Here is a 17008-nt window from a genome sequence, read left to right on the forward strand (position 1 = left end):
TATCTTTGGTTTCTGTGGTGTGTGTGTGTCATGTGTTTGGTGTATGTGTGATATATGTATGTGTGGTGTTTGTGATGTGGTTTGTGTGATCTGTGTTGGGAACATGTCTGTGGTATGGGGGGTGTGGTGTGTGTGTGGTTTGTGTGGTGTCCGTGATGTATGTGTTGTGTGTGTGGTATGTGTTTGGTGTATGTTTGTGTCTGATATATGTGTATGTGCGGGTGTGGCATATGTGGTGTATATGTGTAGTGTATCTGGAGTGTGTGGTCTGTATGTGGGTTTTGTGGTGTCTGTGGTATATGTGTTGTGTGAGGTCTGTGTATGTGTGTGTGGTGTGCATGGTGTATGTGTGTGGGGGGGTGTATGTTATGTGTATGTGGTGTGTGGGTGAGGCATGTGGTATATGTGTGATGTATGTGTGTCTGAATGTGTTGTGGTATTTGGGTGGTGTATGTCTTTGCTTGTGGTATTTGTGTGTGTGATCTATGTGTGGTGTGTGTGTGTGGTGTCTTTGTGGCATGTGTGGTGTGTGTATGTGTGGTGTGTATGTGTGTGGTCTCTGTGTGGTATGTTGTGTTTGTGTATGGTGTGTGTGGTTTGTGTTGTATGTGTAGTGCATGTGTGTGTGGTGTGTTTTGTGTGTGTTTTGCATGGTGTGTGTGGTATGGTGTTTTTGGTGTGTGTGTCGTGTGTGTGATGTCTGTGCGTGGTTTGTGCCGTGTGTAGTGTACGTGGTGTATGTGTGTGGTGGTAGTGGTGCTTGTACACGGTACCCGTAATGTCCTGACATTGTCCTCTGTATGGGATGAGTGTTCTGTCTTCCCAGGTGTGACAGGGGTGTCCTTTTCTTTTCCTCACACCTTCCTTTACACACACAGGAAAACCAACGACAGGGGAGACTTGGCAGTAGCTTAGAGCCAGGCCCACTTCCGGTTAAAGAACATTTACGGATGAAATGGCCAATCTGAAGTAAACAAAAGAGGTTGTGGGGAGGGAGACAGGTTAAAAAGAGGAAGTAGGAGGAGGAGGAGGAGAAAACCGTGTGAACTTCAGCACACTATACTTGTGGTCACACAGAACAAATTCCTTTTTACTCGGTACATAAACTTGTCCTAAGCAATGTGCTCGAAGGGAAAATTCCCAAGCTGCAGTGCTAGGTTCAGAGTCATCTATCAAGTTAATCATGATCTATTTTCTTGCCCTGAATAGCGTCAGCTGGAATGTGTTACATTCCATCCCAGGAAGGGAATCCAAGGGAACAATTCCCAGCAAGCAACTGTTCAGTCTGCAGAGTGAAAACCTCCAAGTCCTTTCATTACTGTTCACAATATTTTTCCATCATCTTCCAATTGGGGAGATATAGTCAAATGGGAAAATAAGGATTGGAACATACATTATACAGTTTTGGAACCAACACGGTGTTGGTGTCAGGAGAGACCAAGATTCCAATCAGAAGGCAAGGAGAGGTTTGGTACAAGATATTCACTTATGGAGGGTGGAAAAAATAAGGTGGGCCTGCTACATACAAATTTGGCACAAACTTATAAGAGTACAAATGCTTAACTCAGTTCCTTTCACAAGTACCTAAAATAAGTGGTTGGCCTAATGATATTTTAGCATTCAGCTATGTAATATTTGACAGAATAATGGAATATGCAAAACTATAAAAATGTAGTAAATTGTACACTGTGAATTGTAAAATGAATATCAATTTGAGTGATACAACAGATTTAAAATGTAAATTTTTATAATTCTGAAGTGTTATTCATTTACTTCATTTGAGATAAAAAATGCCAATATTCTATTTGCTCACAGACCTGATGTAGCCACCTTAACCATGAATGTCCACAGGAAAAAAAATGAATTGGGCTATAAACTAGTTTCTCTAGTTTATGAATTATTGTCAGCCATGAGTTCTCTCCCTCTTCCAAATTTGGGCCTGATATTAATAGTACAAAGGACATATGTATCTATACATGAAAAGGAGGAAGCTGGGAATTTTCTGGATTACGTGGGCTAACAAAAAATTTCTCATGGAATACACAATGAATTGAAGCAATATTTTAAAAGAAAATTTACTTAATTTATCAAGTTAATTTCTTCTATTCTTCCTTATTTGGATGTGAGTAAATAGTCTACAGACAAAAGATATTTTCCTATTGTACTAAAGAATCACATTATCCAGTTTCTGGCATTGGTCTAGAGTCTAGACATTTTTATATCAATATTATACAAAAAAAATCACTAGAATTTAACCTAATTGACTACTCAAGGCACTAGATTAAAAGTCAGTGAATCCACCCAGGAGACAAGCAAGCACAGGTGCACAGCAGTTGACCCCTGGCATGCCAGCTGTTGCCTTTTGGGTTCATATGAATGTGGGGAGGGTGGAAAAGAGCAAATTGGTTGACGAAATTTGCTAGTCACCCAAGGCCAGATTTTTTGCCTTGGATTGTTTTGGGAGAACCCTGCCAACATTTAGGAAAGATGATAACTTGGACATTTGCCTATAATTCCTGTAACCCCTCCCAGCTGGAGCTAAGTATTAGCATGAAAACACTCACGTTAAAATGGTCCTCCAAGGTTCAGCACCTCTAGGCTGCCTTAATCTGCTCCCCGTTCCATTTCACCTCAATTCTAAAAGCTCCATGTGTTCTTCTTCTATCCCAGCGATGCTGAGTTGCATCAAGTTGGCCGAGCCAGCAAGCTTTGGGAGTTGGTGGAGGAGAACATTTTGAAATCATCTAAAAAGAACATGCTTTTTAATTACAAGAGGGTGGGGAGTGAGGAGACTTCTCCCCAGATAATTGGACCCAAATAGAAATAAGGCTTTGCAAAAATGGAATTATTGAAAAATATCAGTAACAGTGATGTCTAGATGGTAACTCAAACAGTGGCTCCCTAACAAAATCCACCGATTTATCCATTCCCTGATGAAGACCTTTACTCAGTGTTTCCTCTGAGAAACACTGCCAAGCACGTGGGTGGGTGTTAGACAACACTCATGTGTAAGGGAGATGGCCCTGCTCGGAGAGCCATTCTCAGAGCTCCAAACGGACAAGGACAGCTGCCTGATGCCCTTAGTCTCTCTACCACTGACATTTCCTTACATAAGCCAAAAGGAGGAGTCTGTGACTCAAAAGGTCCTTAAAAGTATTTCATGGCTCCACCCTTTTCAACTGACAGGCATCAGAGAAAGATCCTGACAAGGGATAGCTGAGCACACTAATGACACAAAGCATGGCTTAAGTGAACTCATCCTTGTTTTGAAACCCACTGATAAACACAAACTTTTTGCAGATAAAACAACAGAGGCAGAGAACAGAAGGTGGTTGCCACGGGTCAGTGGGGGAGGAGGGAGCTGACTACCAAGGGCAGCAGAGGGAGCTTTCTGTGGGAGGGAGTGGTTGGTTCTGCGTCCTGATTGTGGTACATCTATGACTCTGTGCATTTCTCAAAGTTTACAGAAATGTACATACACAAAAGTGAATTGTACTGTATGCCCATTCACAGTAAACTTAAAGAAAAGGGGACCCTCATGCACTGTTGGTGGGAATGTAAATTGGTGCAGCCACTACGGAAAATAGTATGGAGGTTCCTTAAAAAACTCCAAATAGAGCTACCATACGATCCAGCAATCCCACTCCTGGGCGTATATCAGAAGAAAATGTGTATTTGAAAAGATACATGCACCCCAATGTTCACAGCAGCACTATTTACACAAGCCAAGACATGGAAGCAACCTAATGTCCATCAACAGAGAAATGGATAAAGAAGATGTGGTATATATACACAATGGAATATTACTCAGCCATAAAAAGGAATGAAATAATGCCATTTGCAGCAACATGGATGAACCTAGAGATGGTCATACTAAGTGAAGTAAGCCAGACAGAGAAAGACAAATACTGTATCACTTATATGTATAATCTAAAATATGACACAAATGAACTTACTTACAGAACAGAAATAGACTCACAGACACAGAAAACAAACTTATAATTATCAAAGGGAAAAGGGGGTGGGGAGGGATAAATTAGGGGTTTTGGATTAGCAGGTGCACACTACTATATATAAAATAGATAAACAAGGTCCCACTGTATAGCACAGGGAACTATATTTAATATCTTGTAGTAAACCATAATGGAAAAGAATGAAAAAGAATATGCACACACATATCTGAATCACTATGCTGTACAACAGAAACTAATACAACATTGTAAGTCAACTATACTTAAATTAAAAAACTTTTTTAAAGTGAACTCAAAAATTATATACATAACACTATCTTTACTCAAGTGTGGAAACAGAGACCATAAAATAACCCATTGGAAATATATAGCACTTTCCAGGTTAAAACTCCTCAATGTAATTTAAACTGTATACTCCCATTTGTCTTGACTTTAAAAGATTAGGAGACATGTTGATATGAAGATAAATGTTTAATAGATGTATCGGACAAGAATAAAACTGTCTCCTAACAAACAGCCAGAGCAAGAACTTTTTGTCCCCAGAGACAGAGTGTGCAGTGACAGCACAGTTCAAGACCCCATTCCAACCGCGTCCATCAAATTGGGCACTGAGCCTGATCCACCTTTGTATTTTCAGCACTGTTTTGCTCAGAGTAGGTGCTCAAAAAATCTTGTTTTACCTAAAGTGAAGTGAGGAGAAGGCTTCTGGCGGGTACATACAGAGCAGAAGCTCGGAAGTATCCCCAGTGTGGGATCCATGTAACTTCAAGTTAATTTTGCCACCGTGTGTAAACCAAGTCTGCGCAAGGTATTTTCATTTCATTTAGTTTGGAAGTCACTCAAGGTGGAGTTCAGAACTAAGAAATTGGATGCTATCTTGGATATTGGTGATGGGCCATGAAAAATAAATTAGGTCCTTTAAATACTAAGTACTGTATTAAACCACCCAGGAGTTAGCCAGAGAAAAAAATAGCAAAGCCAATTTTTCAATAAACTTTTCTGTAATCAATCAGATCTTTTTAGAATTCAGATACTATAACAGACTCAGAATTTGGTCATAAAAAGAAAGCCGCCAAAATAACAACATAAAATAAATGTAGAACACTTCATTTTTACGAATTTGTTTTTTCAAAAGAAAACAGAGATGCTGCCAAGTATCCCTCAGCAACCTTCCAACTGGGTAAAGCACTAATATATGCTATTTAAAAATTATAAGGAATCCGTTAAATTGCCAAGATCTCAGATTTCATGTATTGAGGATTTTGCTTTGATGGGAAGCAAATGCTATACACTCCCTATTGGAATTAGGTATTTCTGGATGTGAGCAGCAGTTTTCTTCAAATTGGAAGAAGAACGCTGTATAAATGAGAATGAATAATAAATACTTGCCTGTGGAGTCCTCTCTCAGTCAGACACCAACAAAGCAGCCTGCAGGAAGGAGGAAGAAACTGGCCTGGGCTCGTGGATCCCCCCCCTTCCAGGTTTAGACAGGGAACAGGTGACCTTCAGCTCCTTTGGAGTTCCTGCTACATTGGGGGAGGCTTGTTCCTGCCGCCTTATTGTCTGCACGAGGCCACTGACTCTGTTAGAGCCCTCTGTTGTTGCTTATCCTGCTTTGTGCTACCTAGGCTCTGTGCCTGTGTGCCCGACTCTCTAGTACACCAATGACAGCCTTTCCAGGGGTCTTACCTTCACTGGGAGGCCGAACATCTGGCCCACCCCAGGCAGAGAACCCAGAAAGAGTTAGGAACAAGGGCTACAGTTCTGGCCCTTTCCTATCTCTTCTTTTTTCCCCTTCCCTCTCTCTCTCTCTCACCTGTTTATCATTGGTACGCACCATAATGTGTTTACCAGGTGGTATAAGCTGTTATAGCAGAAGGTTACAAGGCTTTTAATTGGTGCAGAAGCCTGCACTGGGCATCTCTTATAAGCATTCCACCAAGCCAGGCATAGGGAGATGAGAGAGGAGTGGGACCCACCCCCTCCCTCCCTCTTGGCATTCACAGTCTAAATGACTGAGATCAACTCACAGGCATATTGATTTGTCAGGTAGACCCTGGTTCCTGAGCAAGTGGTCATAAAGGCTGTATGAAAAAAGAAACAAACAAAACCAACAAAAAACCAAATCGCCTTTCCTCCAAAGCAAATTAAATGACAGAGATCCAAATTGGATCACTTAACATTTTCTGTTTTAAATGTACTTAAGAACATTTGCTTATTACTAAGACAAGTTTTTGTTTTATACAACCTTAGAGAAGCCCTATGACTTTTGTCTTCATTTCCTTTTAATACAGTTCATTGAAATTATCTGGATTTGGCACCTTGATTTGTTACTTTTTAGCATTATGTGAACTTTTAGAAACAATCATCCTAATAGCCATGTAATATAAGTTTTATTTAATAGTTTTTAAAAGTGAGGTATGTTCATGGTTTAGTACCAAAAAGTGACTAAAAGGAACAAATCTCATGAAATTATCAGTGGACTCTAGGAAACAAAGCATTAAAAGAAACCTCTGTGAGCAACAGACTTTGAACATATTTTCCCCCAAAGATCAAAGGGTAAGATTAAAATTTCAAAAATGTGATGATTTTTAACCTTTGAAGGTTAGGTATTTACAAAGAAATAAAAGCTGAAAATATTATATATTTTTTGAAAATTAAAAGAAAAACAGCAGCTCAGTTCACGTGATGAAATAGTACTGACTATGCACCAAGTTTTTAAAGTCCCTTAGCCCTGGATACTGAGATTAGAAATGCAGTATAGACCGAGTTAGGATAAAATCATCTGATTTGACTTATGGGAATAAATTCCAGGTTTATTTGAAGGCAAAGAATTAAAATCACCCTCTACAATGTCCAACACACAGTCAGTTCTTAATAAATACTGGGTGCATGGGGGGAAAACAATGCATTTTTGGCTTGGAGGTTTAAAAAAGTCTTTGACTCTTCTTGGTTTCTTGATTGTGGTTAAGCATACTGACCTGGATTCTGGATGAGAATCACCGTATCCATGGGGCAGCTCAGCAGGAAAACCGAAACAGTCTCCTCTTAAGCTTCTACCAATCCTCACCCCCCACGCCCACTGTTTTATACTCAAATGAGTATTTAATTCAATTAAAAATTTTTAATGCATTTTGGGCTTATTTTTGTGTATGGTGTTAGGAAGTGATCTAATCTCATGCTTTTACATGTACCTATCCAGTTTTCCCAGCACCACTTATTGAAGAGGCTGTCCTTTCTCCACTGTACATTCCTGCCTCCTTTATCAAAGATAAGGTGACCATATGTGCGTGGGTTTATCTCTGGGCTTTCTATCCTGTTCCATTGATCTTTCTGTTTTTGTGCCAGTACCATACTGTCTTGATTACTGTAGATTTGTAGTATAGTCTGAAGTCAGGGAGCCTGATTCCTCCAGCTTCGTTTTTCGTTCTCAAGATTGCTTTGGCTATTCGGGGTATTTTGTGTTTCCATACAAATTGTGAAATTTTTTATTCTAGTTCCGTGAAAAATACCAGTGGTAGTTTGATAGGGATTGCATTGAATCTGTAGATTGCTTTGGGTAGTAGAGTCATTTTCACAATGTTGATTCTTCCAATCCAAGAACATGGTATATCTCTCCATCTATTTTGTATCACCTTTAATTTCTTTCATCAGTGTCTTATAATTTTCTGCATACAGGTCTTTTGTCTCCTTACGTAGGTTTATTCCTAGATATTTTATTCGTTTTGTTGCAATGGTAAATGGGAGTGTTTTCTTGATTTCACTTTCAGATTTTTCATCATTAGTGTATAGGAATGCCAGAGATTTCTGTGCATTAATTTTGTATCCTGCTATTTTACCAAATTCATTGATTAGCTCTAGTAGTTTTCTGGTAGCATCTTTAGGATTCTCTATGTATAGCATCATGTCATCTGCAAACAGTGACAGCTTTACTTCTTCTTTTCCGACTTGGATTCCTTTTATTTCCTTTTCTTCTCTGATTGCTGTGGCTAAAACTTCCAAAACTATGTTGAATAAGAGTGGTGAGAGTGGGCAACCTTGTCTTGTTCCTGATCTTAGTGGAAATGCTTTCAGTTTTTCACCATTGAGGATGATGTTGGCTGTGAGTTTGTCATATATGGCCTATATTATGTTGAGGAAAGTTCCCTCTATGCCTACTTTCTGCAAGGTTTTTATCATAAATGGGTGTTGAATTTTGTTGAAAGCTTTCTCTGCATCTATTGAGATGATCATATGGTTTTTTTCCTTCAATTTGTTAATATGGTTTATCACATTAATTGTTTTGCGTATATTGAAGAATCCTTGCATTCCTGGAATAAACCCCAGTTGATCATGGTGTATGATCCTTTTAATATGCTGTTGGATTCTGTTTGCTAGTATATTGTTGAGGATTTTTGCATCTATGTTCATCAGTGATATTGGCCTGTAGTTTTCTTTCTTTGTGACATCCTTGTCTGGTTTTGGTATCAAGGTGATGGTGGCCTCATAGAATGAGTTTGGGAGTGTTCCTCCCTCTGCTATATTTTGGAAGAGTTTGAGAAGGATGCAGGGGACACAGGTTCGTGCCCCGGTCCGGGAAGATCCCACGTGCCGTGGAGCGGCTGGGTCAGTGAGCCATGGCTGCTAAGCCTGCACATCCGGAGCCTGTGCTCCGCAACGGGAGAGGCCACAACAGTGAGAAGCCCACGTACCGCAAAAAAATAAATAAATTTAAAAGAAAAAACAAAAAAAAAACCATGAATCTCATTCACAACCCCCCTCAGAGACACACACCCAGAATTATGTTTGACCAAATGTCTGGGCACCCCTTGGTCCAGTAAAGTTAACACATACAAATTAACCTTCACACCAGGTGAGACGCAACTGTACGATTAAACGAGTGCTGATAAATTTACATGCAAAAAATTATGCTTTTATCATAAGTTCAAGTTTTGGTTACAGAACATTTGAAGATTTAATGAACCATTTTAAGGGGAAATTAGTTAGCCTTTGCAGTGTTACCAGGAAACTATTGTTTAACCAAAAACAATTCTAAAAATATTAGCCACTATTTAGTTAGTTCATTAATTCATCTATCAATCATGCATGTGTTCAGCAGACCTCAGTTGGGTATTATTTTGTGCCAGGCAGTGTGCCAGACACAGGGTGTTCAGATGCCAAAGGAGAGAAACCCATTCCTGTCAGCCAGGAACTTACTGTCTAGTAGGTGAGACAGCCAAATAAATTAGAAAGTAAAGTGGGTTACTGAATATGCTTTTTTTTGAGATATAATTGACATATAACATTATATTAGTTTCAGATTGGAGGTAGAGACAAGATAGTGGAGTGGAAGGACTTGAGCTCACCTCCTTTCATGAAAACTCCAAAATCACAACTAACTGCTCACAACCAGTGATAACAAAGACTGCAACCTACCCCAAAAGATATTCTACACCTAAAGACAAAGAAGAGGCCACAAGATGGTAGGAGGGGCACTTTCACGATATAATCAAATCCCATACCCACTGGGTGGGCAACTCACAAACTGGAAAATAATTATATTGCAGAGGCTCTCTCACAGGAGTGAGAGTTCTGAGCTCCATGTCAGGCTCCCCAGCCTGGGAGGAGCCCCTAGAGCATTTGGCTTTGAAGGCCAACAGGGCTTGAGTGAAGGAGCTCCACAGGACTGGGGGAAACAGAGACTCCTCTCTTGGAGGGCGTGCACAAGGTTTCACGTGCACTGGGATCCAGGGCAAAGCAGTGACTCCATAGGAGCCTGGGCCAGACCTACCTGTGGGTCCTGGAGGCAGGGATCGGCTGTGGCTCACTGCGGGGGGAAGGACACTGGTGGTGGAGGCCCCAGGGAATATTCATACGCGTGAGCTCTCCTGGAGGTCACCATTTTTGCACCGAGACCTGGCCCCACCCAACAGCCTGCAGGCTCCAGTGCTGGGATGCCTCAGGCCAGACAACCAACAGGGGTGGGGGGACACAGCCCCACCCATCAACAGACATGATGCCTAAAGTCATGTCCTGAGCCCACAGCCACCCCTAAACACACCCTTGACACGGCCCTGCCCACCAGAGGGACAAGACCTACCTCTACCCACTAGTGGGCAGGCATCAGTCCCTCACACCAGGAAGCCTACAAAAGCCCCTGGACAAACCTCACCACCAGGGGACATACACCAGAAGCAAGAGGAACTACAATCCTGAAACATGCAGACCGGAGACCACAGACACAGAAAGTTAGACAAAAGGAGATGGCAGAGAAATATGTTCCACATGAAGGAACAAGATAAAATGCCAGAAGAACAACAAAGTGAAGTGGAGATAGGCAATCTGTCTGAAAAAGAATTCAGAATAATGATGGTAAAGGTGATCCAAGATCTTGAAAAAAGAATGGAGGCACAGACCAAGAAGATACAAGAAATGTTTAACAAAGAGCAAGAACATATAAAGAACAAACAGAGATGAACAATACAATATCTGAAATGAAAAATATACCATAAGGAATCAATAGCAGAATTAATGAGGCAGAAAAATGAATAAGTGAGCTGTAAGACAGATTGGTGGAAATCACTACTGTGGAACAGAATAAAGAAAAAAGAATGAAAGGAAATGAGTACAGTATAAGAGACCTCTGGGACAAAATTAAATGCACCAACATTTGCATTATAGGGGTCCCAGAAGGAGGAAAGAGAGAGAAAGGGCATGAGAAAATATTTGAAGAGATTATAGCCAAAAACTTCCCTAACATGAGAAAGGAAACACTCAAGTCCAGGAAGCACAGAGAGTCCCATACAGGATAAACCCAAGGAGGAACATGCCGACACACATATTAATCAAAAATAACAAAATAAACGACAAAGAGAAAATATTAAAATCAACAAGGGAAAAGCAACAAATAACATACAAGGGAATCCCCATAAAGTTATCAGCTGACTTTTCAGCAGAAACTCTGCAGGCCAGAAGGGAGTAGCAGGATGTATTTAAAGTGATGAAAGAGAAAAACCTACAATGAAGAATATTCAGTAAGGCTCTTGTTCAGATTCAATGGAGAAATCAAAAGCTTTACAGAAAAGCAAAAGCTAAGGAACAATAAATGCTAAAGGAACTTCTCTAGGTAGAAAAGAAAAGGCTACAAGTAGAAGCAAGAAAATTACGAATGGGAAAGCTCACCAGTAAAGGCAAACACACCGTAAAGGTAGGAAATCATCCACAAACAAATATGATCTCAAAAGCAGCAATCGTGAGGGCAGTACAAACGCAGGATATTGGAAATGCATTTGAAATTAAGAGACCAGTAACTTAAAACAATCTTGTATATATAAAGACTGCTATATCAAACCTCATGGTAACTGCAAACCAAAAATCTACAATAGATATCCACACAAAAAAGAAAAAGCGATCCAAACACTAAAGATACTCATCAAATCACAAAAGAAGAGACGAAAAGAGGAAGAAAAGAGACCTACAAAACAAATCCAAAACAATTAAGAGAATGGTGATAAGAACATACATATCGGTAATTATCTTAAATGTAAACAGATTAAATGCTCCAACTAAAAAACACAGACTGGCTAAATGGATACAAAAACAAGACCCATATATATATGCTGTCTACAAGAGACCCACTTCAGATCTAGGGACACATACACAGTGAAAGTGAAAGGATGGGAAAAGGTATTCCATGCAAATGGAAATCAAAAGAAATCTGGGATAGCAATATTCATATAAGACAATATATACTTTAAAATAAAGACTGTTACAAGAGACAAAGAAGGACACTTCATAATGATCAAGGGATCAATCCAAGAAGATATAACAATTGTCAATATATATGCATCCAACATAGAAGCACCTCAATATATAAGGCAAATGTTAACAGCCGTAAAAGGAGAAATTGACAGTAACACAATAATACTGGGGGACTTTAACAGCCCACTTACATCAATGGACAGATCATCCAGAGAGAAAATCAATATGGAAACACGGGCCTTAAATGACACATTAAACCAGATGGACTTAATTATGGAGCATTCCATTAGAAAGCAGCAGTATACACATTCTTCTCAAGTGCACATAGAACATTCTCCAGAATAGATCACATGCTGGGCCACAAAGCAAGCCTCAGTAAATTTAAGAAAACTGAAATCATATCAAGCATCTTTTCCAACAGCAACACTATGAGATTCAAAATCAACTACAAGAATAAAACTGTAAAAAAACACAAACCCGTGGAGGCTAAACAATATGTTACTAAACAACAAATGGATCACTGAAGAAATCAAAGAGGAAATCAAACAATATCTAGAGTCAAATGAAAATGAAAAAAAGATGATCTAAAACCTATGGTGTGCAGCAAAAGCTGTTCAGGGAAGTTTATAGCAATACATCTTACCTTAGGAAACAAGAAAAATCTCAAACAACCTAATCTTACACCTAAAGCCACCAGAGAAAAAAGAACAAAGCCCAAAGTTAGTAGAAGGAAAGAAATGATAAAGATCGGAGCAGAAATAAATGAAATTGAGACAAAATAGAAAAGATCAATGAAACTAAAAGCTGGTTCTTTGAAAAGATAAACAAAATTGATAAACCTTCAGCCAGACCCATCAAGAAAAAGAGGGAGAGGGCTCAAATCAATAAAATTAGAAATGAAAAAGAAGTTACAACAGACATTACAGCAATACAAGATCAATAAGAGAGCACTACAAGTACCTATACTCCAATAAAATGGACAACCTAGATGGACAAATTCTTAGAAAGGTACAACCTTCTAAGACTGAACCAGGAAGAAGTGGAATATATGAACAGACCAATCACAAATACTGAAATTGAAACTGATTAGAAACTCCCAACAAATGGAAGTCCAGGACCAGATGGCTTCCCAGGCGAATTCTATCAAACACTTAGAGAAGAGTTAACACCTACCCTTCCAAAACTCTTCCAAAAAATTGAAGAGGAAGGAACACTCCCAAGCTCATTCTACGAGGCCACCATTACCCTGATACCAAAACCAGACAAAGAAACCACAAAAAAAGAAAATTACAGGCCAATATCACTGATGAACATAGACGCAAAAATCCTCAACAAAATACTAGCAAACAGAATCCGACAGCACATTAAAAGGATCATACACCATGACCAAGTGGGGTTTATCTCAGGGATGCAAGGATTCCTCAATATCTGCAAATCAATCAGTGTGACACAGCACACTAACAAAATGAAGAATAAAAAGCTTATGATCATCTCAATAGATGCAGAAAAAGCTTTTGACAAAATTCAACACCATTTATGATAAAAATGCCTCAACATAATAAAGGCCATATGTGACAAACCCAGAGCAAACATCATACTCAACAATGAAAAGCTGAAAACATTTCCTCTAGGATCAGGAACAAGATAAGGATGTCCACTCTCACCACTTTTATTCAACATAGTTTTGGAAGTCCTAGCCATGGCAATCAGAGAAGAAAAAGAAATAAAAGAATCCAAACTGGAAAGTAAGACGTAAAACTGTCAGTTTGCAGATGACATGATAGTATACATAGAAAATCTTAATGACGCTACCATAAAACTACTAGAGCTCAGCAATGAATTCAGTAAAGTTGTAGGATAGAAAATTAATATACAGAAATCTCTTGCATTTCTATACACTAACAATAAGAGATCAGAAAGAGAAATTAAGGAAACAAAGCCATTTACCATCGCATCAAAAAGCAAAAAATACCTAGGAACAAACATACCTAAGGAGGCAACAGACCTCTACACAGAAAACTATAAGACACTGATGAAAGAAATTGAAGATGACATAAACAGATGGAAAGATATACCACATGCAGTGATTGAAAGAATGCCGTCAAAATGAATATACTACCCAAGGCAATCTAGAGATTCAATGCAATCCCTATCAAATTACCAATGACAACTTTCACAGAACTAGAACAAAAACTTTTAATATTGGTATGGAAACAGAAAAGACCCAGAATAGCCAAAGCAATCCTGACAGAGAAAAATGGAGCTGAAGGAATCCGACTCCCTGACTTCAGACTATACTACAAAGCTACAGTAATCAAAACAGTATAGTACTGGCACCAAAACAGAAATGTACATCAATGGGACAAGATAGTAAGCCCAGATATAAACCCACGCACCATGGTCAATTAATCTATGACAAAGGAGGCAAGAATATACAATGGATGTAAGACAGTCTCTCTTCAGTAAGTGCTGCTGAGAAAACTGGACAGCCACATGTAAAAGAATGAAATTACAATACTCTCTGACCAGCATAAACACACACAAAAAAACTCAAAATGGATTAAAGACCTAAATGTAAGACCATATACTATAAAACTCTTAGAGGAAAACATAGGCAGAACACCCTAGGACATAAGTTGCAGCAATATCTTTTTGGGTCCACCTCCTACAGTAATGAAAATGAAAACAAAAATAAATGGAACCTAATTAAACTTAAAAGCTTTTGCACAGCAAAAGAAACCATAAGCAAAATGAAAAGTCAACAAACAGAATGGGAGAAAATATTTGCCAGAAAATATTTGCCAATGAAGTGACCGACAAGGGATTAATCTCCAAAATATACAAACAGCTCATACAGCTCAATGTCAAAAAAACCAATCAAAAAATGGACCGAAGATCTAAATAGACATTTCTCCAAAGACGACAAACAGATGGCCCAAAAGCACGTGAAAAGATGCTTAACATCACTAATACAATGAGGTATCACCTCATACGAGTTAGAATAGCCATCATCAAAAATTCTACAGGGAGTGGAGTCAAGATGGCGGACTAGGAGGACGCAGAATTCGCGTCTCCTCACAACTACGGCACCTACCAGGCACCGGTGGGGGACCACAGCTACCTAAGGGGACGGGAGGAACCCCCAGGGACCAGGTAGGACGTGGGGTGTGGGGGGAGTGTAAGGGGAGTAGAAGTGGAGGCGGGACCGGACTGGTGCCCCTGAGGGGTGGCTGTGGGAGGGGAAAGGATCCATGCCGAAGTGGGAAACTGGGGGACCACTGGGAGGACAGAGGATCAAAAGGGAGTGTGGCCAAGTTTCCCCTGCCCACTTGGGCCCCTGAAAGCCTGCTGAGATTCTGGGCCTGATCCTCTGCCCACCAAGGCCCCCTCTAGCCACACAGGCCCTGAGGGAGTGGGAAGGAGGGAAGGGGGAGCAAAAGTAAAGGTCGGACCTCTGGGACCGGCACCCCTGAGTGGCTGGGGGAGGGGAAGAGCTCCTACACCCAACAGGACCCACCCACAGTTAGAGGTACAGCAGCAATGGGGGAGACCCTGGAGCTGATGGGGGAGGGGCACAGAGGAAAAGAAGGGAATGTGGCCAATGCCTTCCCTGTCCACTTAGGCACCGGGGAGCTTGTTGGGCCCCCCGGCCTAATCCTCTGTCCTCGGAGCCTCCCTCCTGCTACGCAGAGCCCAAGCACCACCCCTACACCCCCACCCAGGGCCACACCTCTACACTCAGAGGACCCCTCTGAGACCCCCTCCAATGCACCGGGCCTAAACCCCACCCACACACCCTCACCCAGGGCCCTACCTCCCAACTCTGGAACTCCACACTCCAGAGACCCTCCCTCCAATGTGCAGTCTCTCTCCTTCTGCGCCTCTCTCCTTCTGTGCGCAGGTCCTAAGCATAGGCCCCGCCCCACGCATGAACGTTGCTCCCCCACCAACCTAGGTCCTGTCCCACCTTAAGCCCCACCACTAAGTTCCAACCCCGCCTAAACTCCACCCCCATAGGCAAGGCTTTTTATTTTTCTTCTTTTTTTCCCTTTTAGATTGGGGCTCTGTTTTACCCTGTTGATTCATTGCTGTTCATTCTTTTATATTTTTACTTTTCCTAATCTTTTATTTTTCTAATTTTATTTTTTATACTTTCTTATTGCTCCCTCTGTCTGGCTTGTTCCCCACACACACACCTCCCTTTTTTTTTCTTTTTTCTATTGTGGTTTTATTTTACCCTGTTTCAGTGGTTTCAATTATATTTTTATTTTTCCTAATATATTTTTTATCTTTCTAATTTTATTTTGTTTTTATTCCTTGATATTGTACTGCTCCTTTTTTTCTTATTTTTTTGCCACACCATGCAGCTTGCAGGATCTTGGTTGCCAGGACAGAGGTCGGGTCTGAGCTCCTGTGGTGGGAGCTCCAAGCCTAAACAGCTGGGCTAACAGAGAACCTCAGACCACAGGGAATATTAATCAGAGTGAAATCTCCCAGAGGTCCTAATCTCAGCACCAAGACCTGGTTCTATCCAACTACCTGCAAACTCCAGTGCTGGACTCCTCAGGGCAAACAACCAGTAAGACAGGAATACAGCCTCATCCATCAAAAAAAAACAAAAAAACAAAAACAAAAAGAAACAACAAAAAAATATGTTACAGACAAAGAAGCAAGGTAAAAACCTACAAGACCAAATAAATGTAGATGAAATACACAACCTACCTAAAAAGGAATTCAAAGTAATGACAGTAAAGATGATCCAAAATATCAGAAAGAGGATGGAGAAAATACAAGAAATATTTAACAAGGATCTAGAAGAACTAAAGAGCAAACAAACAGTGATGAAAAATACAATAACTGAAATTAAAAACACTCTAGAAGGAATCAATAGCAGAAGAACTGAGGCAGAAGAATGGATGAGTGATCTGTAAGAAAAAATGGTGGAAATAACTGTCAGGGAGCAGAATAAAGAAAAAAAATTGAAAAAAATTGAGGAGAGTCTCTGGGACAACATTAAAGGCACCAACATACGAATTATAGGGGTCCCAAAAGAAGAAGAGAAAAAGAAAGGGTCTGACAAAATATTCCAAAAGATTATAGTCAAAAACTTCCCTAACATGGGAAAAGAAATAGTCAATCAAGTCAAGGAAGTGCGGAGACTCCCATAAAGGATAAACCCAAAGAGAAACATGCCAAGACACGTATTAAACAAACTATCAAAAATTAAATACAAAGAAAAAAAAAAGCAAGGGAAAAGCAACAAAAACATAAGGCTAACAGCTGATCTTTCAGCAGAA

The 17008-nt window shown here is 40.2% G+C and overlaps 1 protein-coding gene across 1 annotated transcript in view; it reads right to left on the bottom strand.

The window, feature by feature from the left end:
• Positions 1-17008, bottom strand: part of LOC114883882 — a 50745-nt gene that overhangs the window by 5825 nt on the left and 27912 nt on the right. Inside the window, exon 6 of the mRNA XM_029202085.1 lies at positions 2565-2744. Within this exon, the coding sequence (XP_029057918.1) occupies positions 2595-2744 (150 nt within the window). The 3' untranslated portion in view covers positions 2565-2594. The remainder of the gene's footprint in view (positions 1-2564; positions 2745-17008) is intronic.

This window comes from Monodon monoceros, unplaced genomic scaffold, assembly GCF_005190385.1.
Source record: "Monodon monoceros isolate NGI ecotype Baffin Bay Population unplaced genomic scaffold, NGI_Narwhal_1 Super_Scaffold_5, whole genome shotgun sequence".
NCBI lineage: Eukaryota > Metazoa > Chordata > Mammalia > Artiodactyla > Monodontidae > Monodon > Monodon monoceros.